General features: G+C 42.7%; 1 protein-coding gene across 2 annotated transcripts in view; it reads right to left on the reverse strand.

Annotated features, from left to right (window-relative positions):
* Positions 1-2,294: 2,294 nt before the first annotated feature.
* Positions 2,295-25,547, reverse strand: part of lamb2 (laminin, beta 2 (laminin S)) — a 164,703-nt gene continuing 141,450 nt past the window's right edge. For both annotated transcript variants that reach the window (XM_060835292.1, XM_060835293.1), the window contains 7 exons: positions 20,803-21,006; positions 17,042-17,186; positions 11,288-11,495; positions 10,991-11,132; positions 9,733-9,909; positions 6,088-6,247; positions 2,295-2,475 (listed from right to left, as the gene is read on the reverse strand). In XM_060835292.1, coding sequence (XP_060691275.1) covers positions 2,339-2,475; positions 6,088-6,247; positions 9,733-9,909; positions 10,991-11,132; positions 11,288-11,495; positions 17,042-17,186; positions 20,803-21,006 — 1,173 coding nt within the window. In that variant the 3' untranslated portion in view covers positions 2,295-2,338. The remainder of the gene's footprint in view (positions 2,476-6,087; positions 6,248-9,732; positions 9,910-10,990; positions 11,133-11,287; positions 11,496-17,041; positions 17,187-20,802; positions 21,007-25,547) is intronic.

The raw sequence follows: 25,547 nt of genomic DNA on the forward strand, positions 1-25,547 counted from the left end.
ATGAATTCAGATTTCTCCAGCTTCCTCATTTCCCCTCCCCCCACCTTGTCTCAGTCGGTTCCCTCAACTCAGCACCGCCCTCCTAACCTGCAATCCTCTTCCTGACCTCTCCGCCCCCACCCCACTCCGGCCTATCACCCTCACCTTGACCTCCTTCCACCTATCCCACCTCCATCGCCCCTCCCCCTAGTCCCTCCTCCCTACCTTTTATCTCAGCCTGCTTGGCTCTCTTTCTCTTATTCCTGATGAAGGGCTTATGCTCGAAACGTCGAATTCTCTATTCCTGAGATGCTGCCTAACCTGCTGTGCTTTGGCCAGCAACACATTTGCAGCACACTCAGATCAGCCATGATCTTATTAAATGTTGTAGCAGATTTGAGGGGCAGAATGGCCTACACCTGTTCCTAATTCATATGCTGACATGTTAAATGGGGTACAGAATCTTTGTACGGTGGAGATTAGATAAACAAATTATATTTATATAGCATAATCATGCAGAATCATTGGATATCCAAAAACACTTCATCAATAAAATGTGGTCACTGTTGGAATGGAGGAAACTTCCATAAACAGCAATGTGGTGATGAACAGACAATCAGTCTTACTGCTGCTGATTGTGGGACAAATACTGCTCAGGACACCGGGGTAAGTCATCTACTGTACAAATGGCCATACAGGATCTTTTATATTCACCCATGAGGGAAGACAGGCTTTGGTTTTAACATCCCATCAAATTGACAGCATCTGTAACAGTGTGGTACAGCCTCACTATGACAATTAACTGTCAGTATTGATCTTTGTGGGTATAGCCTGAAGTGGCATGAACCCACAACCTTTTACCTGAGGTAAGAACACTACTGAGTCTCAGCTGAGATCTCCACACATGGATTGTAGTTGTTTGCACGGAGTTCATTCAAGTTACCAACTCTTTCACCAGTTGGGTGTAGTGAAATGAGCTGTACTGTATAAGCAGGTTTGTGGCAAGGTTAAGCTAACTGCGCACAAAGTGTTAAAATACAACATCATGTTAATTGCTTAAAAAGTTGTAATTCTCACAAATTGGGGTCAAAATAAAATGAGACCTTGCATTGCAGCTTGGAGCAAGGATGAATTAGTGAAAAGGTGCAAACTTCAGATGTGTAACAATTATTCTTTATATATGAAAATCAGTTTATTATCAAGGTGGAATCCAGATTTAACAGGGATATTAAAATACTTTGGTGTTTGTGGATTTTGGTTCTTGGAGGGTACTGTGCTTGTGATAACATTGTTAAAATTCAAAGGTCAAGATTCCCACTCTGATGTCTGATGTCATAAAATGATCAGCTGCTATGAGAGCTATGAGTACCTTCAGAAAGCACATTAAACAGCACAAAAAAAACTAACCAAATAAAACTACATTCAATGCTGCATGGGTATAATTTTATACAGGGTAAAAACTTGGAAGGATTTGGAAGGAAAATAGGGAAATTCTCCATTTAGAACAGGAATTGGGGCATGTTTAAATTCCAAATGACTGCCTCAAATTAACAAATGACACTGCAAAGTAGGAATCATTAAAATTAAGTTTGAGTTCTTTTCAAGTGATGAATGGGTGAGAAACACTTTTTTGTCAGTGCAGATTGTATTGTAGGAATTTATGATTCTGGGACATTTTCTTTTTAATTTATACAAGGCAAGATTCCAACTCACTCCACTATGCATAATCTCCAGCAAGTTCTAGCCTTTCAACATCATCGTGAAGTGTAAGGAAGAGAAAATAAACATTAGTTCTTCACTTTGAAAGTAAATTATAAAGAACATCTAAAGTTAAAATGAAGACCTGATTGTGAGTCCCATTGATAAATTGCATAATAATTATGGGTAGTCATTTCTTTTTCTTATTTCTTGAATAGAATAGTTATTTTAGCCAAACCTTTTCCCCAACATATTGCTTGCTTTGAATATTGTCAAGTAATATATTTCATGAGGGTTTTTAAGTTGGAATCAATATTGCCATTGATAATCCTTTTTCAATGAATGTTCACATCTGATTTAATTCAAGGGGCTAAAGTACTATCTAACTCTTCTGTATTCAGTATGCAGTGACAGCCATTATCATCTTCACTTCCTCTTTGTATTTTCACTTATTGCCTTCAGTATGTAACAGGTTTTGCAGAAAACTGAAAAGTGGGAGTTTGTTGGGTGGCAGGGGGAGGTTTTGTCCTTGAGAGAAGCTAAAATGTGATACTGCACCTAACAGCTAGATAATGTGATATTGCTCTGGATATTCTAAAGGCTTAATACTACAAATGCTGATTTATATGTAGGTTTATTTTCTTTTTTGGTAAGTGTTCATTTATTGGCAGGTATTGTAGATTTGGATCTGTTGATTAATGGCTGTCAAAATTTCTTTCATCTTGTCCTCCAGGCCATCCAGCTGCCGGGCCTTCTCTTGCAGAACCTGTTCATTTGCTTCATACTGACCCTCGAGATCTGTCGGGTAGGAGAACGTTCATTCATTAGTTATGAAAATAAAATCATCCTGCATCTCTATATTACCTTCAACAACAGGAACTTCATTAAACTCTTATTCATAATCAGATAATCCATAGGAGAGGTTCCGGCCAAGGCAACTGAAGGCCACAAAGTGGAGAGATTGAAATGACTGATGCTGGAGAGGCTAGAACTGGAGAGATGCAAAGATCATAAAGGCTTGTAGAGCTGGAGGAGGTTGCAGAGGTCTTGGGAATGTAGCACAGATGGGTTTAAAACAAGAATGAGAATTTTAAAAATTGAACTGTAGAATGTATCTAATAATAAGTAAAATAAGAAATTGTTGCTTTTTTTCTGTATTTAATTCATTTCCAGCTTCTGCAGTATTTGTTTTTGTTTGAACCTAATAGTAATTGTATGTGAATACCTGAATGGGTGTTGGCAAATCGTATACTGTTAAGGTTAAAAATCACACAACACCAGGTTATAGTCCAACAGGTTTAATCGGAAGCACACTAGCTTTCGGAGCGACGCTCCTTCATCAGGTGATAGTGGAGGGCTCAATCGTAACACAGAATTTATAGCAAACATTTGTAGTGTGATGTAACTGAAATTATACATTAAAAAATTGGTTGTCTGTTAAACATTCCCATCTGTTGGAATACAGTGATAGTTTCACTTCTTTCATGTGTAAATCACAAAACCCTTCTTTTTATAGTTGCATTCTCGGGTCAGCTGCTAACAATGGTGATAGCTAGACAATATATTGAAGGTGTTAGTCCCCTGTGTTCTCTGCCTATGACCTGATGTGTAGATTGATTCTAATCTAATAAGTGAGATAACAGTTTTTTACATAAATTCCTGCAGTTTTTGAGCTCAGAGTTCTACATGAATGTATGCAGTTTTTGAGCAAAGTGCAATGTAACTCTGCAATATAAATTCACCGCACACAATATATGTGTGCATGTGGGTCTTTGTCTGTCTGTCTGTGTGTGTGTGTCTGACTGGGGTGGGGATTGTGAGTGTGTGTGAGTGTGAGTGAGAGTGTGAGTGTGTGGTTAAGCTGTCCCTGGCAGCAGAGGAAAGTGGCCGAGCAGAGGCTGATAGCTAAGTTCGGTACCCATAGGGAGGGCCTCAACCGGGACCTTGGATTCATGTCACATTACAGGTGATCACCATTGCACTACACACACACGCAGATATTCCTGCACACACACACTCTCACATACACATGGACACAGGTACACACAGACGCGCACACAGACACCCATACACACCGTTATAGACACACACACACTCCCACGCTCACACATGCAACCCCTCGCAGACTTAAGACACTCTGCACCCACCACACACACACACACACACACACACATACACACACACACACACACACCACCCCAGATAGACACCACACACACACATATATTTTGTGGGGTGAATTTGTATTGCAGAGTTACATTGCACTTTGCTCAAAAACTGCATGCATTCATGTAGAACTCTGAGCTCAAAAACTGCAGGAATTTATGTAAAACTCTTATCTCACTTATTAGATTAGAATCAATCTAAACATCAGGTCATAGGCAGAGAACACAGGGGGCTAACACCTTCAACATATTGTCTAGCTATCACCATTGTTAACAGCTAACCCGAGAATGCAACTTTAAAAAGAAGGGTTTTATGATTTACACATGAAAGAAGTGAAACTATCACTGTATTCCAACGGATGAAAGGCTTAACAGACAATCAATTTTTCAATGTATATTTTCAGTTACATCACACTGCAAATTTTTGCTATAAATTCTGTGTTATGATCGAGCCCTCCACTGTCACCTGATGAAGGAGCGTTGCTCCGAAAGCTAGTGTGCTTCCAATTAAACCTGTTGGACTATAACCTGGTGTTGTGTGATTTTTAACTGTGTACGCCCCAGTCCAATGCCGGCATTTCCAAATCATGATTATTAAGGTTGCGAAGAGGAAACTACAAACATTACACCAGGGTGAAAGGAATAAAAGCATGTGCTGATAGGGAGAGACAAAAGAGAGTCTAAGCAATGTTGTATGAAGTACAACCCTCAGTTTATTTATAGTTGGGGAAATCACAAATAATATGAGGCAGAGATCTGAGATTTGGCAGGCATTTTCAGGATGGCAACCTGTAACTTGTGCAGTGTCACAATAATCAGTTCTGGGGTCACAATTTCTATTAATGTATGTTAATGACTTGGATAAGGGATGTCGCAAAAATGGGTGGAAGGCAAATGGTGAGGATCACACAAAGTGTCACCAGAAGGATATAGGCAGGTTGAGCGATGGGGAAAAGACTTGATAATTGGAAAATGTGGGGAAATGTAAGGTCCTGCACTTTGGCAGGAACAATAGAGGAGCTGAATATTATTTAAGTTGAGAAAAACTACAATAAGCTACATCACCTAAGGATTTGGGACTTTGTGTGCATGAATGACAATAAGCTAACATACCAGTTCAGCAAGTGATAGGGAAGGCAAATGGAATTTGGTCTTTATTCCAAAAGGAATGGAATGCAAAAGTAGAGAAGTCTTGCTAAAATTAAACAAGGCACTAGTTAGACTACACCTTGTACACTGTGACCAGTTTTGACTTGGAGATGTCGATGTTGGATAGGGTGTACAATGTTAAAAATCACATGACACTAGGTTATAGTCCAACAGGTTTATTTGGAAGCACTAGCGTTTGGAGTGCCGCGCCTTCATCAGGTGATTGTGCAGAATAAGATCATGACCACAGATTTTATAGCCAAAGGAGTCCAGTGTCATGGTGATACATTAATCAATTTTAGATCAAATCTTTCATCTTTTAGAATGGGATATGCTAGTTTCTGTTCTTTGATATGTAAATCCCAGAACTTCTTTTAAATTACATTCTCAAAAATAGCTCAACATTTTAAACAATACTATGTCAGACTGACAAACCCTCTGCATAGTTTTACAGAGTTTTACATGGATTTGTGCAGGTTTTGAGCAAAATAACTCTGCAAACACAAATTCACCCCATAAATTAATATGTGTGCACATGTAGGAGCGACAGGTGAGTGTGCATATGAGGTGTGTGAGTGTGGGTGTGAGTGCCCGTGATAGCTTTACTGCAGAAGACTGTTCAGACTAGGTCATTAAATATATTCAAGACTGAGATAGACTGATTTTTAATCAATAAGGTAATCAAAGGTTATGAGGAAAAAGCAGGAAAATGGAGTTGATCAGTCATGGTCTCATTGAATGGCAGAGGAGATCTAATGGCCAAGTAGCCTATATGTATTTGTACATCTTATGGTAATCTGTTTGCTGGATGTCAGACAGTTCAGCAGTGACTCCAGTTCAGAATTTCTTCATTGGGTATGAAGTGATTGACTACACCTTGGGGCCAAGAAAAGTGCTCCAGAAAGGCAAGACTTTCTTTCTCTTCTTTGTTGATTCTCTGCCTGAGTCTGCTCAGAAATGTATAATCTTTGTGATTAAAGCCCCACCACACACTTGACAATGGAATATTTTCTTCCGAAGTTAACTGTAGGAGAGAAATGTCAATGCATGTATCCTGGCAAATATGCCTTTACAAATTCTCCTTATAGCATCTTACCATTCAATCTCTCCAGCTTCTCTTGTGCATCTCTCAGGAGCTGCTTGGCTTCATCTCGAAGACTCTCCGCTCTGTGTTTAGCATCGAAAACTGTGCCACTCTTTCGGTCTATAAGACCACGCATAATTTTATATTTATCTGAGAGCTGTCCCTCCAGCATCTGGAAACAAAAAGAATGTACCAACGTATGAAGATGTGAATTTGATGGGCAAGAAAAGACCAGTTGATTCATCCACATGGCCTACACCCATGCAATGTCACAACTGAATATTTTCTTTGTGCATCTGTGTGAAACAGGTGACAGTGAAGCCACAGCTCATTTTATATCTCTCTTCATTTCAATTTTAATTTGTATTGAAGTCATGGGGGGCGGGGGGGGAACGATTCAATGGAAGCAGCGGCATAGTGGGAATGTCATGAGGTCAGTCACCCACAAGCCCAGGGGACATGGGTTCAAATACCACTAAAGCAAATGTTGTGTGGGCGGCACGGTGGCACAGTGGTTAGCACTGCTGCCTCTCAGCCCCTGAGATCCGGGTTCAATTCCCGACTCAGGCGACTGACTGTGTGGAGTTTGCATGTTCTCCCCGTGTCTGCGTGGGTTTCCTCCGGGCGCTCCCACAGTCCAAAAATGTGCAGGTCAGGTGAGTTGGCCATGCTAAATTGCCCGTAGTGTTAGATGGGGGTAAAAATGTAGGGGTATGGGTGGGTTGCACTTCGGCGGGTCGGTGTGGACTTGTTGGGCAGAAGGGCCTGTTTCCACACTGTAAGTCTAATCTAATCTAAGCGTATGTTTCACATTATCACACAAACTTACAGTCTACACCCAACCAGCTTTAACACTACAAATAATAAAGTACAAATCAATTTCAGCTTAAGTCTACCTTTCATTCCTGAAATGATTGCTCATCATAATCCCAGTATTCTGGAAGGTAAAATTTATGGGCAAAATCAATTGGTACACTGAGGTTATCTTCAATATGAAATAAAACAAGATACTGGAAATGTAAACTGGATCAGTAAACGTGGGCAATTTAAAAATTGTCAGGACACTTGTCCTTAGCTGAGCAGGGAAGACTGGCATTCCTGAGGTAATTTGGGAGGCACAGCAGAAATTCATCCCAAAGAAGAAGAAACATACTAATGGGAGGATGAGGCAACCACGGCCAATGAGGAAAGTCAGGGACAGCATAAAAGCAAAAGAAAAAGCATACAATATAATGAAGATTAGTGGGAAGAGGATTGGAAAACCTTTAAAAATCAGCAGAGGATTAAGTAAAAAGTCAATAAGTGGGAGTAGGCAAGCTCATAATACAAAAGAAGATTGTAAGAGATTTTTTAGATATCGAAAAGATAAGAGAGAGAGAGAGAGAGGTAAGAGTGGACATTGGACTGCTGGAAAATGGGGCTGGAGAAGTAGTAATGGGAAACAAAGAAATAGCGGAGGAACTGAACAGGAATTTTGCAACAGTTTTCAGAGTGGAAGACAGCAACATACCAGAACTTCAAGAGAGCCAGGGGGCAAAAGTGAGTGTAGTTCTGAAGGAGATAACCGAGGAAATTGGTGGTAATTTTTCAGGAATCATGGGAATAGGGAGGATCCCAGAGAACTGGAAAATGGCTAATCTAACACGCCTGTTTAAGAAGGGAGAGAGGTAGATCTCAGGAAATTATGGGCCAGTTAGCCCGACCTTGGTCATCAGTAAGATTTTAGAGTTCATTATGAAGGATGAGATTTCGGGGTACTTGGAAGTGCATGGTAAATTAGGATGAATCAGCATGGCCTTGTCAAGCGGAGATCATGCCTAACAAATCTGTTTGAAGAGGTAACGAGCAAGTTAGACAAGGGCGAACCAGTGCACATGATCTATTTGGATTTCCAGAAGGTCCTGGGCCTTCTCCACTGCCACCCCCTTACCACCCGACACCTGGAGGAAGAACGCCTCACCTTCTGCCTTGGGTCTCTTCAACCCCAAGGCATCAATGTGGACTTCACCAGTTTCCTCATTTCCCTTCCCCCCCCCACCTTACCCCACTTCCAACCTTCCAGCTCAGCACCACCCTCATGACCTGTCCTACCTGTCAATCTTCCTTCCCACCTATCCGCTCCACATTCCTCTCTGACCTATCACCTTTACCCCTACCTCCATTTACCTATTGCACTCTCAGCTAGCTTCCTCCCAGCCCCATCCCTCTCCCGTTTATCTCTCCACCCCCGAGGCTCCCAGCGTCATTCCTGATGAAGGGATTTTCCTGCTCCTCGGATGCTGCCTGACCTGCTGTGCTTTTCCAGCACCACTCTATTCTTTCCAGAAGGTGCCTCTCAGAAGGCTATTAAATAAGAGCCCACGGTGTTATGGGCAAGGTTCTGGCATGGACAGAGGATTGGCTGACAGGCAGAAGGCAGAGAGTGGAGATAAAGTGGTATTTTTCAGAATGGCAGCCAGTGACTTGCGAAGTTCTCAAGGGGTCAGTGTTGGGACCACAACTATTCACACTAATGATACTGATGATGGAAATGAGGGCATTGTTGCTAAGTCTGCTAATGACAGAGAGGTAGGTGGATGGACAGATTGTGTTGAGGAAGCAGGGAGGCTGCAGAAGGACTTGGACACACTAGGCAAGTGGACAGAGAAGTGGCAGATGGAATACAGTGTGGGAAAGTATGAAATTACGCATTTTGGCAGGAAGAACAGAGGTGTAGACTATTTTCCAAATGTGGAAAGGCTTCAGCAGTCTGAAACACAAAGGGACTTAGGGGTCCAAGTTCAGGATTCTCTAAAAGTTAAACTGCAGGTTCATTTGGGAGTTAGGAAGTGAAAGCAATGTTAGCACTAATTTCAAAGGGCTAACATACAAGAGCAGAGGTGCACTGCTGAGGCAGTATAAGGCTCTGGTCAGACCACATTTGGAATATTGTGAGCACTTTTTGGTCCCATATCTAAGGAAGGGTTTGCTAGTGTTAGGGTCCAGAGGAGGTTTATAAGAATGATCCTGGGAATTACGAGCTTGTCATATGAGGTCTGGTTGAGGAATCTGGGTCTGTACTCAAAGGAGTTTGGATAGATGATGGAGATCTGACTAAAACTTGCAGAATACTGAGAGGCCTGGATGGAGTGGACAGGGAGATGTTTTCACCAGCAGGAGAAACTAGGACCCGAGGGCACAGCCTCAGAGGGAGGGCGTGATCTTTCAGATTGGAGATGAGGAGGAATTTCTTCAGCCAGAAGTGGTTCATCTGTGGAATTCATTGCCACAGAGAGCTGTGAAGACCAAGTCATTGAGAATATTTAACACACAAGACATAGACGTATTCTTCACTGGAGAATCAAGGGTTATGTGGAGAAGGCAGGAGGGTGTTGTTGAGAAACATATCAGCCATGAATGAATGGTGGAGCAGATTCAATGGACCAAACGGCCTAATTCTGCCCCTGTATCTTGTGGTCCCCGATATCCCACTCTCCTCTCACAGGCTGCAGTTTTAATCTGCTCTTCTGAACAGGTTATAGAAGCATATAGTTCCTGTGCTGGCTTTTCCGTCGAGCTATCCATGTAATCCCAGTTGTCTGAAATTTCTGCAATTGTAATTTTCTTTCCTACCCATCCACATCATTGAAATTTAAGAATTTCGCTCTTTAGTTGTACCTGTTTGGCCTCATTGGCTTTCTCTCGTGCTACTGAAGCAGTTTCTTCTGCACGCAATGCCACCAGGCTGTTGTTGGCTCGTTTCATTTTCAGTGCATCAATTCTGTTGTCAAGCTGTGCCAGTCTGTCCATGGCCTTCATCAACTGTCTCTCCGCACTCACTGTTTCACTCCGTATCTAAAAGTGAGAGAGCAGAGTCCTTAATGTCACTGGAATTAGGGCTACACGGATCATAAAGTTCTGTAGCCTATCAGTTGAAAAAGAAGAGGGTAGCAGTGAACATTACAGCCTGGCTAAATTGACAGCAAACCTGAATGAATAATGGAGCAGACACAACCTGGTGCCAGTCTTGAGGGCAGCCATACCAGCAGTGGTAAAATGTTTGAATTCTCAAGTAGCTTTAAACAAATGATTTGGACAATGGGGCAACAATGTAACAATGAAGTGGAGACTGGACATTACGAGGTGCATGATCCCTGCCATGCTGAGTGGAGGACTCACCCATGGGAAGAGCAGCTTTCCCACTGTCAGTAGGCTAGAGTTAGGATTCCTGTCCTTCAGCAACAGGAATTCCTAGCTTAGTGAGCTGCTGGACAATTGGATGGCCAATGAAATAAAATCCACCCTCTCCCCACCCCCCCACCACCGCACAGCTAACACTGCTGGGCTTTCTGCATGGTATGGCTCAACATCTGCCATTGGTAAAATAGTGGGGGACAGGGACAGGATAAGGCCCTTTCATGCCAATAGGTGATTTAAAGGCTTCATTAGACTCTTATAACCCATAACTCCTCCCATAGCACCCCAGACATTTCTTACAGGTTGGGGGAAGGTGAGAAAGCAGAAGAAAGACCAGGTATTGGACTTTAAGTCACCTATCCGTTAGGGGCAGTCAGAGCAATAAAATCTAGCCGAGAGTCTTCATAACCATTTGGAGTGAAACCAGGAAGCACTTTAACACACAATGGGTTGAGAACATTTCAAACTGTCTTCTCGAAAGGCTACAGATGCTGGAGGCCGATTGAAGATATAAAGATCAAGATCAATCAAATTTTGTTGGGTAAAATTATCAAGGGATATCAAGCAAACATATCTAAATGATTAAGCAGCGCTGAGATGAACAGCTTCCTCCCATTCTTACAGAACAGACTTGATGGGACAAATTGTCTCTTTTTTTCTTTGTTTCACACTGCAATTCAAAGGAGTTAAAGAGAAAATTAGTGGGAAAAGATCCCAGGACTGAGCATCCTTTCCTTACCCCATTTAGGGCCTGATCAGTCTCTTCAATGTCTCCCTTTGCATGGCTGATTGCATTTTGTGCAGCATGCTGAGCTTGGCTCGCCTCCTCCAGGGCCTGCTTCACTGCTTCGGCTGTGTTCTTCACATTTTCTGCACGGCTCCTTCACAGTTAAAGAACATTAAAAACAAACCTGGGTTACCCAGTCTGAACCAAGAGCTCAAATACAACAACTGGAATTAAAAGCCAGTTCCAGTAAAATTACAGCTGTTTTTCCCAAGATGCACGTGGCAGAGGCAGTCAGTGCCATGGACGTACCTTGCCCTTCTTGCATCCTGAAGGAGCTGGTCTGCTTTCCTCACATCATCAGCGGTCTGATCCAAAATGGTGTCCACGTTAGACAAACTACTGACCTTGTCTTTGATCTCCTCTGCAAGGTAACGGATTTGCTGGGGGGAGGCAGGAATTGAGAGCTCCAGAACACGACTGGCCACCATCTCAATGCTGTCAGGGTCTGCACCCTCCTCTGTGTGGAGATGGGTAAAAGGAACACAGAATATTGGTTTCAATCACTTTATGGTCTTAATTACAGTGCACTACTGGTGACTATCCCAAATTCATTTGTTTGTTATTGAGATAATGACTGGGTAAGCTAGGTTTGTTTTCCCTGGAGGAGAGGAGGCTGAGGGGAGATATGATTGAGGTTTACAAAATTATGAAAGGAACAGTCAGATTAGATCATGAGAATCTTTTCCTGTGGCAGAAGTGCCTAAAACCAGAGGGACTAAGTTTAAGGTGAGAAGTAAGTAAGACCGTAAGACATAGGAGCAGAAATTAGGCCATTCAGCCCATCGAATCTGTTCTGCCATTCAATCAAGGCTGATACATTTCTCAACCCCATTCTCCCATTTTCCCCCCGTAACCCTTGATACTCAAGAACCTTTTACTTTGAAAAAATTAGAGTGTTCAAAGCAGGCTGGTCGCCTGGATACTTCAGCTAGGAATAATGGGATAGGACCTTGGTTCTATTTTGTTGATTTTCGGAACTGGGGCCATGATTAAGAGGGACGGCCGAGGGCATTCGTATTGTGCTGCTAGAGGTGAAATTCTTGGATCAGCGCAAGACGAACAGAAGTGAAAGCATTTGCCAAGAATGTTTAAGTAGTGGACAGCGAAGAGGGTTACCTCAGATTACAACAGCATCTTGATCAGATGGGCCAATGGGCTGAGAAGTGGCAAATGGAGTTTAATTCAGATAAATGCGAGGTGCTGCATTTTTGGAAAGCAAATCTTAGCAGGACTTATACACTTAATGTTAAGGTCCTAGTGAGTGTTGCTGAACAAAGATACCTTGGAGTGCAGGTTCATAGCTCCTTGAAAGTGGAGTTGCAGGTAGATAGGATAGTGAAGAAGGCGTTTGGTATGCTTTTCTTTATTGGTCAGAGTATTGAGTACAGGAGTTGGGAGGTCATGTTGTGGCTGTACAAGACATTGGTTAGGCCACTGTTGGAATATTGTGTGCAATTCTGGTCTCCTTCCTATCGGAAAGATGTTGTGAAACTTGAAAGGGTTCAGAAAAGATTTACACGGATATTGCCAGGGTTGGAGGATTTGAGCTATAGGGAGAGGCTGAACAGGCTGGAGCTGTTTTCCCTGGAGCATCGGAGGCTGAGGGGTGACCTTATAGAGGTTTACAAAATTATGAGGGGCATGGATAGGGTAAATAGGTAAAGTCTTTTCCCTGGGACCAGGGAGTCTAGCACTAGAGGGCATAGGTTTAGGGTGAGAGGGGAAAGATATAAAAGAGACCTAAGGGGCAACTTTTTCACACATAGGGTGGTATGTGTATGGAATGAGCTGCCAGAGGAAGTGGTGGAGGCTGGTACAAATACAACATTTAAAAGGCATCTGGATGGGTATATGAATAGGAAGGGTTTGGAGGGATATGGGCTGGGTGCTGGCAGGTGGGACTAGATTGGGTTGGGATAGCTGGTTGGCATGGACGAGTTGGAGCGAAGGGTCTGTTTCCATGCTGTACATCTCTAGGACTCTATAACTTATCAATCTTAGTCTTAAATATACTCAATGACCTGGCCTCCACAGCCTTCTGTGGCAATGAATTCCATTAGATTCACCACTCTCTGGCTGAAGAACACAGAACAGTACAGCACAGTACAGGCCCTTCAGCCCATGATGTTGTGCCGAGCATTTATCTTATTCTAAGGTCAACCTAACCTACACACCCCTCAATTTATTACCGTTCACGTGCTTGTCCAGAAGTCGCTTAAATATCCCCAATATTTCTGACTCTACCACCACCGCTGGGAGTGCATTCCATGCACCCATCACTCTCTGTGTAAAGAACCTACCTCTGACATCTCCCCTAAACCTTCATCCAATCACCTTAAAATGATGACCCCTCATGACAGCCATTTCTGCCGTGGGATAAAGTCCTACTCTCTCAATGTCTCTCATTACCTTGTACACCTCTATCGAGGTACCTCTCTTCCTTCTCTCCTATGTGAAAAGTGCAAGGTCACTCAACCTCTCTTCATAAGACAAGCCCTCAATCCAGGCAGCATCCTGATAAATCTCCTTCTCTGCACCCTCTCTAAAGCATCTACTTCCTTCCTATAATGAGCGACCATAACTAGACACAATATTCCAAGTGTGGTCTAACCAGGGTTTTATAGAGTTGCAGCAAAACCTCGCGGCTCTTAAACTCAGTCCCCCTGTTAATGAAAGCCAAAACGCCATATGCCTTCTTAACAACTTTATCAACTTGGGTGGCAACTTTGAGGGATCTATGAACATGATCCACACTGCCAAGAATCCTATCTTTAATCCTGTATTCAGCATTTAAATGGACTTTCTAAAATGAATCATTTTGCATTTATCCAGGTTGAACTCCATCTGCCACTTCTCAGCCCAATTCTGCATCCTGTCAATGTCTTGTTGTAGCCTGCAACAGCCCTATCTACAACACCACCAACCTTGGTGTCATCAGCAAACTTACGAACCCACCCTTCCACTTCTTCATCCAAGTCAATTGTAAAGAGGAGAGGCCCAAGAACAGATCCCTGTGGGACTCTAGGCGGAATACTTACCATCCACTACCACTCACTTTTGGCCAGCCAGTTTTGTATCCAGACAGCCACATTTCCTGTATCCCATACCCTCCTAACATTCTGAATGAGCCTACCTTGGGGAACCTTATCAAATACCTTACTGAAATCCATATACACCACATCCACTGCTCCACCTTTGTCAATGTATCTTATCACATATTCAAAGAACTTAGTGAGGCTTGTGAGGCATGATCTGCCCTCTCAAAGCCATGCTGATTATCTTTAGTCAACCTATGTTTTTCCAAATAGTCATAATTCCTCTCTCTACAACAGTGCTCCTCAAACAATCAACAAATTTCTGTTGTGCAATTCCCATGGAACAATTATTCCTAATTTATACTCCACAGCTCCTGTCTAATAGCAGTATAATTTCCCCTCCCCCAGTTAAATACCTTTCCATACTGTCTGTTCCTTTCCCTCTCCATGGTTATGGTAAAGGTGAGGCAGTTTTGGTCACTGTCACTGAAATGCTCTCCCACCAAGAGATCTGACACCTGGCCTGGCTTGTTGCCTAGCATCAAATCCAATATGGCCTCTCCCCTAGCCGGCCTAGCTACATGTTGAGTTAGGAATCCTTCCTGGACACACCTGACAAAATCAGCTCCATCCAGACCATCTGCATAAAGGAGGTTCCAATCAATACTGGGGAAGTTGAAGTCACCTATAACAACAACTGTTACATCTGCACCTTTCCAAGATCTGCTGTCCAATTGTTCTTCTATCTCTCTGCTGCTATTGGGCAGTCTATAGAAGACACCCAATAAAGTGACTGCTCCTTTCCTGTTACTGACTTCCACACAAACCCTCCTCAACAAACTCTTTTTCTGCAGTTGTGATGCAGTCTCTAATTAAGGAGAAGTTTATCTTTATCTCTGTTCTAACTGGCCTTCCCTTTACTGCAAGGCTGTGCCCCGGGTCGTGGTCCCTCCTATCATTGAAAACATCTTCCTAACATCCACTCTGTCCAGGCCGTTCAGTATTTTGAATGTTTCAATTAGACCCCCCTTCATCCTTCTAAACTCCATCGAGTATAAACGCAGAGTCCTCAAATGTTCTACATATATTAAGCTTTTCATTCCTGGGATCATTTTCCTGAAATGATTTAGAAAAGTTCTGAAGAGAAGTATTTCTTCACCTACTTGTTGATAGAAATATGGAACGCGGGGTGGTGGAGACAGGTACTCTCTCAACATTTAAGAACATCTGGATATACACTGAGTGGCATGGTGGCTCAGTGGTTAGCACTGCTGCTTCACAGCACCAGGAACCTGGGTTCAATTCCTACCTCTGATGACCGTCTGTGTAGAGTTTGCATATTCTACCCATTTCTGTGTGGGTTTCAATAGACGATAGATAATAGGTGCAGGAGTAGGCCATTCTGCCCTTCGAGCCTGCACCGCCATTGAATATGATCATGGCTGATCGTCCTTAATCAGTATCCTGTTCCTGCCTTATCTCCATAACCCTTGATTCCACTATCCTTGAGAGCTCTATCCAACTCTTTCTTAAATGAATCCAGAGACTGGGCCTCCACTGCCCTCTGGGGCAGAGCATTCCACACAGCCACCACTCTCTGGGTGAAGAAGTTTCTCCTCATCTCTGTCCGAAATGGTCTACCCCGTATTTTTAAGCTGTGTCCTCTGGTTTGGCACTCACCCATCAGCAGAAACATGTTTCTGCCTCTAGAGTGTCCAATCCTTTAATAATCTTTTATGTCTCAATCAGATCCCCTCTCAGTCTTCTAAACTCAAGGGTATACAAGCCCAGTCGCTCCAGTCTTTCAGCGTAAGGTAGTCCCGCCATTCCAGGAATTGACCTCGTGAACCTATGCTGAACTCCCTCAATAGCCAAAATGTCTTTCCTCAAATTTGGAGACCAGAACTGCACACAATACTCCAGGTGTGGTCTTACCAGGGCCCTGTACAGTTGCAGAAGAACCTCTTTGCTTCTATACTCAATCCCTCTTATTATGAAGGCCAGCATGCTATTAGCCTTCTTCACTACCTGCTGTACCTGCATGTTTACCTTCATTGACTGGTGTACAAGAACACCCAGATCTCTTTGTACTGCCCCTTTACCTAAATTGATTCCATTTAGGTAGTAATCTGCCTTCCTGTTCTTGCCAAAGTGGATAACCATACATTTATCCACATTAAACTGCATCTGCCATGCATCTGACCACTCACCTAACCTGTCCAGGTCACCCTGTAATCTCCTAACATCCTCATCACATTTCACCCTGCCACCCAGCTTTGCATCATCAGCAAATTTGCTAATGTTATTGCTAATACCATCTTCTATATCATTAATATATATTCTCGGTATTCTAGTTTCCTCCCACAATCCAAAGATGTGCAGGCCAGGTGAATTGGCTATGCTAAATTGCCTATAGTGTTAGGTGCATTAGTCAGGGGTAAATGGAGGGTAGGTGAATGAATCTGGGTGGGTTATTCTTCAGAGGGTTGATGCAGACTTTTTGGGCCGAAGGGCTTGTTTCCATACTGTAAGGAATCTAATCTAAAAATAATGTCAGGTCATAAAAGCTATGGTCCAAGTGCAGGTAAATGGGATTAGTGTGTAGTTTGGTGTGTGTTAGTTGGCAGAGACATGATGGGCTGAAGGGCCTGGTTCTATGCTGTATGACTCTATATATCACTAATATTGGCAAAAACTGTAGAGCTATCACTGACCATTCTTAATCGTCCTGAGAATGTTGAAACATATTGTTGGAACAATTTGAATTTGAATCAATTTTAAACCAGACTAGTTAGGGATGGCTGATTCTTTACCTTATAAGAAGCAGCTTTTCATCAATCGCCATTCTCAAGGTTAATTTGCCCTGTGCTGAGAGTTAACATTATAGTGCAGTTCATCACAGCTACTACACATTTTATGAATGGCAAATTATATCCGTGACTGTGACCATTTATCGATCAACTCTTACGTGTAAGAAAGTCTCGGATCTGCTTTATGAGGTCACGCAGTTCTTTGTTTGAACGATTAATCCGGTCTTTGGCATCATTTGCTTTGTTCAAAGTCATCTGAGCTTTCTGCTTTGCTTCATTCGCCTTTACCTTGGCCTGAGCAACCTGCAAATACAAAATAAACCAGTCAGCAACCTGCAAATACAAAATAAACCAGTCAGCAACCTGCAAATACAAAATAAACCAGTGAGCAACCAGTCAGCAACCCGCAAATACAAAATAAACCAGTCAGCAACCTGCAAATACAAAATAAACCAGTGAGCAACCTGCAAATACCAAATAAACCAGTCAGCAACCTGCAAATACCAAATAAACCAGTGAGCGACCTGCAAATACCAAATAAACCAGTCAGCAACCTGCAAATACAAACTAAACCAGTGAGCAACCTGCAAATACCAAATAAACCAGTGAGCGACCTGCAAATACCAAATAAACCAGTCAGCAACCTGCAAATACAAACTAAACCAGTGAGCAACCTGCAAATACCAAATAAACCAGTCAGCAACCTGCAAATATTAGAAAAATATTAGCACTCGCAAATAGAAAACTAATGTGGAATAATACAAAACCAGGGGCCATGCAATAAATAAATCAACGACAAACTACAATTGACCTATGGGTTGTGTAGTGATTGTAATGAGGTCAATCAACTGGACCTCATAGAAGAAGAGGTCCCTGATTGGGGCTGTTAATCTGGTCCAATCAGGGAGCCCTGGCTGACAGATAAAAAAACGTTGAGTATAAACAGGAGTGCCAAAGATTCAGTTAAAAAAAAAGTTGAGTGTCAGAGATAATGCCACTCTGAAAGCTCACTCTGAAGAGGCAGTACTAGAGTCAAGGACTGTTCATGTATAAATAAAGAGTGATTTAGTGACTTGCTTGTGTCAGTTGTTTGAGTGGGGTAAGCATTTCTTATGTCATGCCTTTGTTTGGGAAGCGTGGTTGCCATCAGGGACTGGGCCCTGTACATGGAAAGAATTTGTTTTTTTTTCTGGGCAAATGATATTGCAGCAGACAAAAAGTAACGACTAATTCTCCCGACAGCCTGAGGAGTTGCAGCTTTTTCTGTTATTTGGAGCCTGACTTTCCTTGAGGCACCAAATACTAAAACCTTTCAAGAACTGACAGATCTAGTTAAGGAATGTTACGACCCCAGGCCTTCTCTAATTGTGAGATGCTATTGATTTAACTCAGCAATTTGAGAATCGGGGAATCCATATCGGGATTTTTGACTAGTTTAAGACAACTGACAGGAGCCAGTGGCTTGGAAAATGTGGCAAGTGGAGCATATGAGTTGCAGGGTATTCCGATAGAAGAGGGCAACCTCACCTGTCTGATTGAGCTTAAGGAACACCACTTGTGTGCAGACAACTTCATAGCCTCACTCAGGACATATCCTGATCAGAGAGCCCACATCAAAACTCCAAAACAAAGCCATGCCTAAGCCAAACTGATAAAACTTTTATTCAGGGTCCTGGCCATAAACCATTGTAGGTGCTGGTAGTATGTGGACTCAAGACAGCAATAAAGTCTTACTAGTCCCAAGGTGAGTAAGATAACTCATAGGCCGGTATCCAGGAAAGTTCATACTCCCTGGAATGTCCACTAAATCTGGTTTGGACCAGTTACATTACTTAGCTACATTTAAGTCATTACCAAAAAAAAATCTGGTTAAATGGTAATTCAGTTCTAATAGAGGCCAATATTAGCACAGCTATATCAGTGATCACAGGAAAATTCAGTCCTTTCAAAATTGAAACAACTGGTGGTAGTGGAGAAAACCAAAGGGCTATCACAACTAGAATTCAAATCTTACTGAACCGAAGGAACCAGCTCATATTAGAGGAAGACATATTGTTGTGGGAGACCAAGGGTGATTGTCATGTGCAGGAGACACCACCAGTTCAGTTGAACTTCACCAGGGCAATCCAGAGGTCTCCAAAATGAAGATATTAGCAAGAAGTTATATCTGGTGGCCAGGCCTGTATACAAACAGAGCCGCAGTCCCAGAGTGGCAACAAGGACTAAAATTACAGCTAGCAATTCCCCTATATCCACAAGAATGGCTGGGTAAACCTGGACTTGGTTGTACATTGACTAGGCATAGAGTTCATTCATCAAACAGAGACGACAACAGAAAAAATGGAAGCACAGATAACTGGCCGTCATTTACCACCAGGGAATCTGGGTATTTCCTAAAGTCGAATGGAATTTGACATAGAAGGAGAGGTCCATACCATCTATCATCCAATGGCTTGTCAGAAAAAGCAGTCCAAACTTTGAAGGCTGGCTTGAAGGAAACAGCCTACAGCCTTGCTAGACACTAAACTGTCATGATTCTTATTTGATTATAAGACCACTCCATATGCAACTACAGGAATAGCTCGAGCAGAGTTGCCAATCAGGGAGCCCTGGTTAACAGATTAAAAAGGGGGAGTCTGGATGTAGGTTTGTTCACTGAGCTGGAAGGCTCATTTTCAGACATTTTGTCACTATACTAGGTAACATCGTTAGTGAGCCTCCAGATGGAGCACTGCTGATGTTTCCTGCTTTCTATTTATATGTTTGGGTTTCCTTGGGTTGGTGACGTCATTTCCGGTTCTTTTTCTCAGGGTGTGGTAAATGGGGTCTAAGTCAATGTGATTGTTGAAGTGTTGTTCTATAGACAAACACATTGACTTGGACCCCATTTACCACACCCTGAGAAGAAGAACAGGAAATGACATCACCATAGGAAATGACATGCTACACTTATAAGGGATGAGGCTGGGCCAAAACTGGTCCTTTCGCTTCATTATCATAATCTTTGGGATATCATGGTACACTGCCAGTACCTGCAATATGTTCTCTGTCTCTCCTCTCTCTCTCTCTCTCTCTCTCACACTGTCAGTGTGTCTCTCTGTGTTTCTCTTTCTTTCTCTATGTCTCTCTCTCTGTTTTTCTGTGACCTCATGGCCTGGCATGTACCACACTTCAATATTACCCTCAGATTACCTCATGGTCAGTGACAGCTGTGGAGAGTATGTCAGAAGCAGTCTCAGGTTTAAAAATAAGGTGCAAAGCCCACTTCATCAGCAGGCCATCCACCATGTTCAACATTTACTTCCTTCACTACCACTCACAGTGGCAATAGTGTGTATAATCTACGAGTGCAGCAACTTGCTCAGGGTCCTCCTACCACACCTTCCAAATATTCTGAAATAAAAACAGCAAGCGCTGGAAAAGATCAGCAGATTAGGAAGCATCTATAACTGGAGAAACAGTTAACCAGTTCACATTTCAAGTCCGTATGACTCATCTTCAGATTCTATGATTTCTCATCACATGAAGAATGAGGCAGCAGGTACACAGGATACCACCATCTGTACGTTCTGCCTCAAGTTACTCACCATCCTGACTTGGGACTATATGGACTGTAGCTGTTCGAGAAGCAATTCTACACTACCTAGGGGCAGGCAATAACCCAGCCAGTGATGAAGACATCCCATGACTGAATAAATAAAAAAAAATCACTATTTATTCGCTGTCATTAGTCAAAATCCTGATCTCCTAACACCACATGGACTTACCACTACTTTTCAAGGATTATGAGAGATTGAAATTAAAGGTTGGCTTGGCCAGTGAGACGAATGAGTAAATAAATACTCTCTAGGGTCACCTCTGGTTAATAAAAGAAAGAAACCTGTTGCAGCCTAAATTTATTGACTCTGTTCTTGCTCACCTTCTGAAATAGTTCCTCCACCTCATTCATTGCTCTCTGGAGTTCTTCTTCTGACTGTTGGGCTCGATCAAGAGAAGTGTCAGCTACTGCAACGGCACCATTGCAGTTCAGACCCCCACAGTGCTTGGTTCCATCATCTTCATAACATCCAGCCCCACCGCATGGGCTGTCGGCACATGGTAAATCTCCAGGAGCACCGCACACCTGCAATGAACAATTAGTATTACCAATTCTATCAAAATTCTGAAAATGAATATGCGCACATTTCCACAGGTACTCAATCCTAACCAAGACCTATGCTTACGTATGCTTATAGTTCCTCAGGTCAGGATTGGTGGGGTTAAGTCATTATACCTCTGAAACGGTTCTCCTTAACCTAAGCCCAAACCTTCCCTCAGCACTAGCCATAGAATTGCCTCAATACCTAAAATCTATAGAAGAGGAGTGAGAATTTTCCCAAACAAACATAGAAGTGAATCCCACAATTTTCTAAAGATATATAAATACTAAAGGGCAATAAGAGATTACATAGGCTGTAGCGATTCCAGAAAGTTGTTAACCACCTTCTCAAGGCCCCTTAGGGACAGTCAATAAATGCTGGCCTAGCCAGTGATGTCCAGGCATGGATAAAAAAAGGGATTTACGCAGAGGGCGGGGGCATAGCTAAGATGTAAAATGAGTGGTTTGCGTTTATCTATACTAAGAAGGAAGATGTTGTGCAGGCTAAGGGGAAAGAAGAATTAATTCAGTTGTTAGAAGGGTGTCCAATTGATGAGGAAGAGGTATTTAGGTAGATTATCTGTACTTAGTTGCTATGCGGCCAGGACTGGGGGAGACACACCCAAGGATCCTGGTGGAAGCAAGAGTAGAAATTGCAGAGGTATTGACCAGAAGCTTTTCAGCTTCCTTAGAGTCAGGGGTTATATCAGAGAACTAGAGAATTAAAAAAACATGACACCCTTGTTCAAAAAAACATTTTTTAAATATGCTCAGCAACTATGGTGGTGAGAAACATCAAAAAATAGTAACTTGGGACAAAATCATAGCAACACGGACAGATGCGAATTAATTAAAGAATATCAACATGGATTTTTTATGTAAATGAAATTTGACTAACTTGTCAAAGTTTGTTTTTTGAAGAGGTAACCGAGGGTAATGTGTCGATGAGGTATTAACCAGAATCAGGGACATAAATCACAACCACAAACAGGACAGGGTCACTGGAGCAAAAACATTCACTCGGTTTTCTCTCCTCTCACAGGTGATGCCAAACTTGCTGCGTTTTTCCAGCAATTTCTATTTTGTTTTCTGATTTCCAGCATCTGCAGTTCTTTTTTTGGTAACGGTTAATGGATTTTTATTCAGGCTGTAGGAGGTTTGTAGTTCTCCAGGACTTCGTAGTAGGACCTTTGCTTTTTCTGATATATTGAAGATCTAAAACTTGGTACAGCAAAGAATTTCAAAATTTCTGGATAATATGAAATTTAGAAGTACAATAAACTGAGAGATGGACAGTCCAGAATGTCTGATAAGTTGGGTGAAAGGGACAGGCAGGTTACAAGTGAAGTTCAATGTGGAGAAATGTGATGTGCTTCATTTTGGCAGGTAGAACATGGATACACAATATTAATTACAGGGTAAAAAAGGGAATGCAGGAACAGGGAGGCCTCGGATTTATGTGTATGAATCATAAATGTGAAAGGACAGGTTGAGAAAGCAGTCAGTAAAGCAGTCAATATCCTGGGCTTTATTAATAGGATTGTAGAGCACAAGAGGCAGGTAGAACATGGATACACAATATCTGGACAGGATGAGCCAGCTGACCACGGCACCATGGTGCAGAAGGCCATTCAAAAGGGGGGAGCAAATAGACAAGTAGTTGTTATAGGGGATTCTATAATTAGGGGGACAGATAGTATCCTTTGCAAGCCAGATCGGGAATCCCACATGGTGTGTTGCCTGCCCGGTGCCAGGGTGCGGGACATCTCCGACCGGCTTGAAAGGATATTGGAGCGGGAGGGGGAGGATCCAGTTGTTGTGGTCCACGTTGGTACTAACAACATAGGCAAAACTAGGGTGGAGGACCTGTTTGGGGATTACGAAGCACTCGGCAGGAAATTGAAGCACAGGTCCTCAAGGGTCATAATCTCCGGATTACTGCCCGAGCCATGTGCCAATTGGCGTAGGGACAAGAAAATTAGGCAAGTAAACATGTGGCTAAGGGATTGGTGTGGGAAAGAGGGATTCCACTTCATGGGGCATTGGCATCGGTTTTGGAACCGGGGGGGATCTGTACCGTTGGGACGGTCTCCACCTGAACCGATCAGGTACCAATGTTCTAGCGAAGAGGATAAATAGGATGGTCAATAGGACTTTAAACTTCTGAGTTGGGGGGAAGGGAAAGTGAAAGCGACAGGGAGTATGGCGTTAAATGGAAAGATAAGCAGCAGGATAGCATGTGTGCAGGCGGATCTAAACTCGAGGCAGACTGGGAATGCAGAAAAAAGCAAGGATAACTTAGGACATCTTATGACTTCCAATATCTCTAATGATAAAATAAGCATTAAGGCACTTTACCTGAATGCTCGTAGCATTCGTAACGAAGCAGATGAACTAATGGCACAGATCATAGTGAATGATTATAATATGGTAGGCATCACAGAGACTTGGTTACAGAGGGGTCAGGACTGGCAGTTAAACATCCAAGGATTTTCAACTTATCGAAAAGACAGGGAGGTGGGCAAAGGGGCTGGGGTTGCCTTGTTAGTTAAGAACAAAATTAAATCTATGCCACTGAATGACATAGCGTCGGATGATGTGGAGTCTGTGTGGGTGGAATTGAGGAACCACAAAGGCAAAAAAACCATAATGGGAGTTATGTACAGACCTCCTAACAGTGGTCAGGACCAGGGGCACAACATGTACCGGGAAATAGAGAAGGCATGTCAGAAAGGCAAGGTCACATTGATCATGGGAGACTTCAATATGCAGGTGGACTGGGTAAATATTGTTGCCAGTGGATCCAAAGAAAGGGAATTCATGGAATGCTTACAGGATGGCTTTTTGGAACAGCTTGTCATGGAGCCCACAAGGGAGCAGGCTATTCTGGACCTAGTGCTATATAATGAACCAGACTTTATAAAACATCTTAAAGTAAGGGAACACTTAGGAAGCAGCGATCATAATATGGTAGAGTTCAGTCTGCAGTTTGAAAGAGAGAAGGCAAAATCGGATGTAATGGTGTTACAGTTGAATAAAGGTAATTATGAGGGCATGAGAGAGGAACTGATGAAAATAGACTGGAAGCAGAGCCTAGCGGGGAAGACAGTAGAGCAAAAATGGCAGGAGTTTGTGGGTGTAATTGAGGACACTGTACAGAGGTTCACCCCCAAGAAAAGAAAGATTATCCGGGGAGGGATTAGTCAGCCATGGCTGACAAAGGAAGTCAGGAAATGTATTAAAGGAAAAGAGAGATCCTATAAAGTGACCAAGAGCACTGGGAAATCAGAAGATTGGGAAGGCTACAAAAACAAACAGAGGATAACAAAGAGAGAAATAAGGAAGGAGAGGATCAAATATGAAGGTAGGCTAGCCAGTAATATTAGAAATGATAGTAAAAGTTTCTTTCAATACATCAGAAACAAACAACAGCAAAAGTAGACATTGGGCCACTTCAAACTGATGCTGGAAGCCTAGTGATGGGAGATAAGGAAATAGGAGAACTTAACAAGTACTTTGCATCAGTTTTCACAGTGGAAGACATGAGTAATATCCCAACAATTAAAGGGGTCAGGGGGCTGAGTTGAGTATGGTTGCCATTACAAAAGCAAAAGTGCTAGAAAAGCTAAAAGGTCTTAAAATTAATAAATCTCCTGGTCCCGATGGAATACATCCTAGAGTTCTGAGGGAGGTGGCTGAGGAAATAGCGGAGGCGTTGGTTGAGATCTTTCAAAAGTCACTGGAGTCAGGGAAAGTCCCGGATGATTGGAAGATCGCTGTTGTAACCCCCTTGTTCAAGAAGTGATCAAGACAAAAGATGGAAAATTATAGGCCAATTAACCTAACCTCGGTTGTTGGTAAAATTCTAGAATCCATCATTAAGGATGAGGTTTCTAAATTTTTGGAAGAGCAGAGTCTGATTAGAACAAGTCAACATGGATTTAGTAAGGGGAAGTTGTGTCTGACAAACATGATGGAATTCTTTGAAGAGGTGACAAGTAGGTTAGACCAGGGAAACCCAGTGGATGTGGTCTATCTAGACTTCCAAAAGGCCTTTGATAAGGTGCCACACGGGAGGCTGCTGAGCAAGGTGAGGGCCCATGGTGTTCGAGGTGAGCTACTAGTATGGATTGAGGATTGACTGTCTGACAGAAGGCAGAGAGTTGGGATAAAAGGTTCTTTTTCGGAATGGCAGCCGGTGACAAGCGGTGTCCCGCAGGGTTCAGTGTTGGGGCCGCAGCTGTTCACATTATATATTAATGATCTGGATGAAGGGACTGGGGGCATTCTAGCGAAGTTTGCCGATGATACGAAGTTAGGTGGACAGGCAGGTAGTACTGAGGAAGTGGGGAGGCTACAGAAGGATCTAGACAGGTTGGGAGAGTGGTCCAGGAAATGGCTGATGGAATTCAATGTGAGCAAATGTGAGGTCTTGCACTTTGGGAAAAAAAACAAAAGCATTGACTACTTTCTAAACGGTGAGAAAATTCATAAAGCCAAAGTACAAAGGGATCTGGGAGTGCTAG

Source organism: Hemiscyllium ocellatum, chromosome 14 (genome assembly GCF_020745735.1).
Source record: "Hemiscyllium ocellatum isolate sHemOce1 chromosome 14, sHemOce1.pat.X.cur, whole genome shotgun sequence".
In the NCBI taxonomy this organism is placed as follows: Eukaryota; Metazoa; Chordata; class Chondrichthyes; order Orectolobiformes; family Hemiscylliidae; genus Hemiscyllium; species Hemiscyllium ocellatum.